We start from the raw sequence: 2,976 nt of genomic DNA on the forward strand, positions 1-2,976 counted from the left end.
CCAATGTAGATGCACACCAGGCACTATGCATTTCTCTGATTATTTTTTTTTTCAGGTAATTGAGCATTAAATGGTTTGTTCCAAATCAACATGGGGGCACAATGCACTCTACTTTTTCCCATGGAATAAATCTAGCAACGTGGTAAATTTCCCTGTCCAATTCTCCCAAAATGCCCCCAGCCATGACTGCTGGGAAACCAGTTGAAACCTTCCAACCATACAAACTTGGCCCTCACTAAGTCAGACAAGAAGGGCATTCACTGCATTTTTCTAAACTGGCCCAAGGTCATGCTTGACTGATGTCACAAGAAGAGATTTCACATTCAGAGCAGATCTGAAGCTATCATTTTTCCACTTAAAGGAGACTTGTAAAAGCACAATGACAAAATCATGTGAGTCCAGGGCACAACAACATACAACAAAGGACCCTGGAATGATTTATGACACCCACAAGCTCTGTAAGAATTTTCGGTGGCAAATCTGAAATATTTACAAAAGGGAATACAAGGCCCTAGACTCATTTTACTGAAAAACACAACTCAGCAAGTCTGTGAGGGAGCCAGAAAACCAACACAAAGCTCGTGGTCTGATACTCTATGTGCCAGGACATACTGCCTATGGTATTATATTGTATTAAGATCAGCTATAGAAAGTCATGTTGTCGTTCTACAAGAATGTAAGAGGTAGGTTACTAAACTAGACTGAGACTAAACAGAAATCTGTTCTGTGCATCAGAATGAGAGAAGGACTGTAAATTGTCTGGTTTTGGTATTTGCAAACTCATTTTAGAGCATATGGTAAATCACAGAGCGCAGCTGGATTCCCAGCCAATTGCTTTAGATGAGAGTCCCCAGTCATACATTACATTTTAAACAAAGACTCGTATAAGGGCTATCACACAGCTTCAGCTTCTCCTCAGAGTGAGTTCTTACCTGTGAAGGGAAGTGCAAGTCTCAGTACTAGTCACAAATATGGCAGTAGGATTATCTCTTTAAAATAAAAAAAACCCAAACCCACCCACCCCTTCTAAACAAAAAAAATGGACAAAATATTGTTATCAGTCTTGATATGTAATATTGCTCCTTACCTGTTGAAAGTCTCCAGTAGAAAAGCTGATGATAGCTGTCGGAATCACCATGAAACAAGCATTATAGAAAAGGACACCATATTTTCCCAACTCCTGTGGAAAATGAAACAAGATGTTGGCATTATAAGCCATTTGGGAGCAAATACCAAGTATTAGTCTGGCAATCCTTCTGACATTACTGCCATTGAGCAGACAAAACATAATACACTTCAATCTAAAATACAAGCTTGCGATCATTGGATTCAGTGTTTAGTACTGAGCTGAGTTTCCATTTCAGTCACTTTGTATGTTCAGCAGAACACTATTGCTCTGCTATACCTTGAAAAGCTTCTACACAACACTACCTAGTCAGAAACTTCCCAAGTCACTGGTCCAGAACTGCTTTGGGTTAGGCTGCAGATAAGTCTCTGTCTGGCCAAGGGATTACCCATTCCATCTACTGCAAATCAACCACCAAAGCATAGGGCAGGGTGGCTCCCCAGGGTTATCATAGCAGGAAAATTAATTAAGTCTGACTCCTAGATGGAGCATCTGTAATCACTGGTAACTGATGTAACTTCAAGAAACTTGAGGGATGCCATATATCCTTGACACAAAGTCAGAAGATTCGGGCAACGAAAAAGCAGCCTTCCCTTCCTCCACAATCAGCCATGCTGTGTAGCACACCCCTCCAGCTTATCTCTTGCATTAAAATGAGACCCCGTATTTTAATGTGACTGTGAGGCCATTAAGTGCCACTCATAAAGAAAAATATGGAGTCTGGATTCGATGCAACTCCTGAGCTACATATTTCCACTGTACAGACTGACCCACAAAAGTCAGTGACAAAACCTTTATCCAGCATCTCCAAGACTTTGCTCTTTGCTACAGCTTGGTATGTTTTCATGGCATGGTATTTGAAGAGCAGTCTGCTCAATGTTTATACAAAGTATAATGTATCAAGGTATGGCCTAATTCTGGGTTTGGTGGAGACCTGCTTTCAGATAGCGAAAAAGACATCAGTTGTTATTGTTATTGACTCAAACTGGCCACGTCTCTGTTCCTACCCATGAGCTTATTTTACATAAACTTCACTTAAAGTGTGTCTCTAGTCAAGAAGTCATTTTCCTTAGACATATATACATATATCAAGTTTACAGGTAAACAATTTGCTTTTGGTTTCAATTTATTTTAATTTTTAGCCAAAATTAGTGTTTTAAAGCCACTACAAACTCTTCCTAAAAGACTTATGAAAAAAAAAACCATACTGTTTATCTAAGCCCGGTCTGAGATACTAATAACAAGTTTTTCCCAGGGTGTTCTGTACTAAGGACACGTATACCAACTGAAATATGAAATCAAATTAAACTATTTCTTAGTTCATAACTGTATGTTCATAAAGTCATACAATAAGTATGTTACCATATTGTCATAATGTTAAATTCAACCTAATCAACCCACAGTTACCTTTGGATCGATTTTCTGCTTTGTGTAAACTCCGTTTGCTGCTGTAAAGATATCATTTAGCAATACAAATGTGTAGCCCTCCAGATTAAAAGACAGATCAGACCTGGGAAAGAAATAATATATTGTAAATAACCAAACAGTATACAATGTAGTGCACTACCTTGTTTACCTAGAAAAGTATAATAAATGAGGAAATGCAAATCCTGAGAACTCACAGGTTTTGTTTTAAGCCTTCTTTGTAAGTCAAAGTACTTCATATTTCTCCAACTACAGGACCCTCACAAATGAGTCATCAGAGAGTTCCCAGAACTCAGTGTGGAAATGCAAGGAAATGTTCGGTTTTCATTCTGTGAAAAATTCCATCCGTTTCAATCCCAACAACCTGTCCAATTATTACTGAGTATACTTATGTATTCCTTTTAACACAAAAAGTAGCTAGGGAA

The 2,976-nt window shown here is 38.5% G+C and overlaps 1 protein-coding gene across 1 annotated transcript in view; it reads right to left on the minus strand.

Moving 5' to 3' along the window:
* Nucleotides 1-1,087: 1,087 nt before the first annotated feature.
* Nucleotides 1,088-2,976, minus strand: part of SLC35D2 (solute carrier family 35 member D2) — a gene marked incomplete at its 3' end in the record, with an annotated part of 12,399 nt that continues 10,510 nt past the window's right edge. Inside the window, exons 7-8 of the mRNA XM_010165646.2 lie at nucleotides 2,534-2,636; nucleotides 1,088-1,180 (exon numbers count right to left, since the gene is read on the minus strand). Coding sequence (XP_010163948.2) covers nucleotides 1,088-1,180; nucleotides 2,534-2,636 — 196 coding nt within the window. The remainder of the gene's footprint in view (nucleotides 1,181-2,533; nucleotides 2,637-2,976) is intronic.

This window comes from Antrostomus carolinensis, unplaced genomic scaffold, assembly GCF_000700745.2.
Source record: "Antrostomus carolinensis isolate BGI_N321 unplaced genomic scaffold, ASM70074v2 scaffold42423, whole genome shotgun sequence".
NCBI lineage: Eukaryota > Metazoa > Chordata > Aves > Caprimulgiformes > Caprimulgidae > Antrostomus > Antrostomus carolinensis.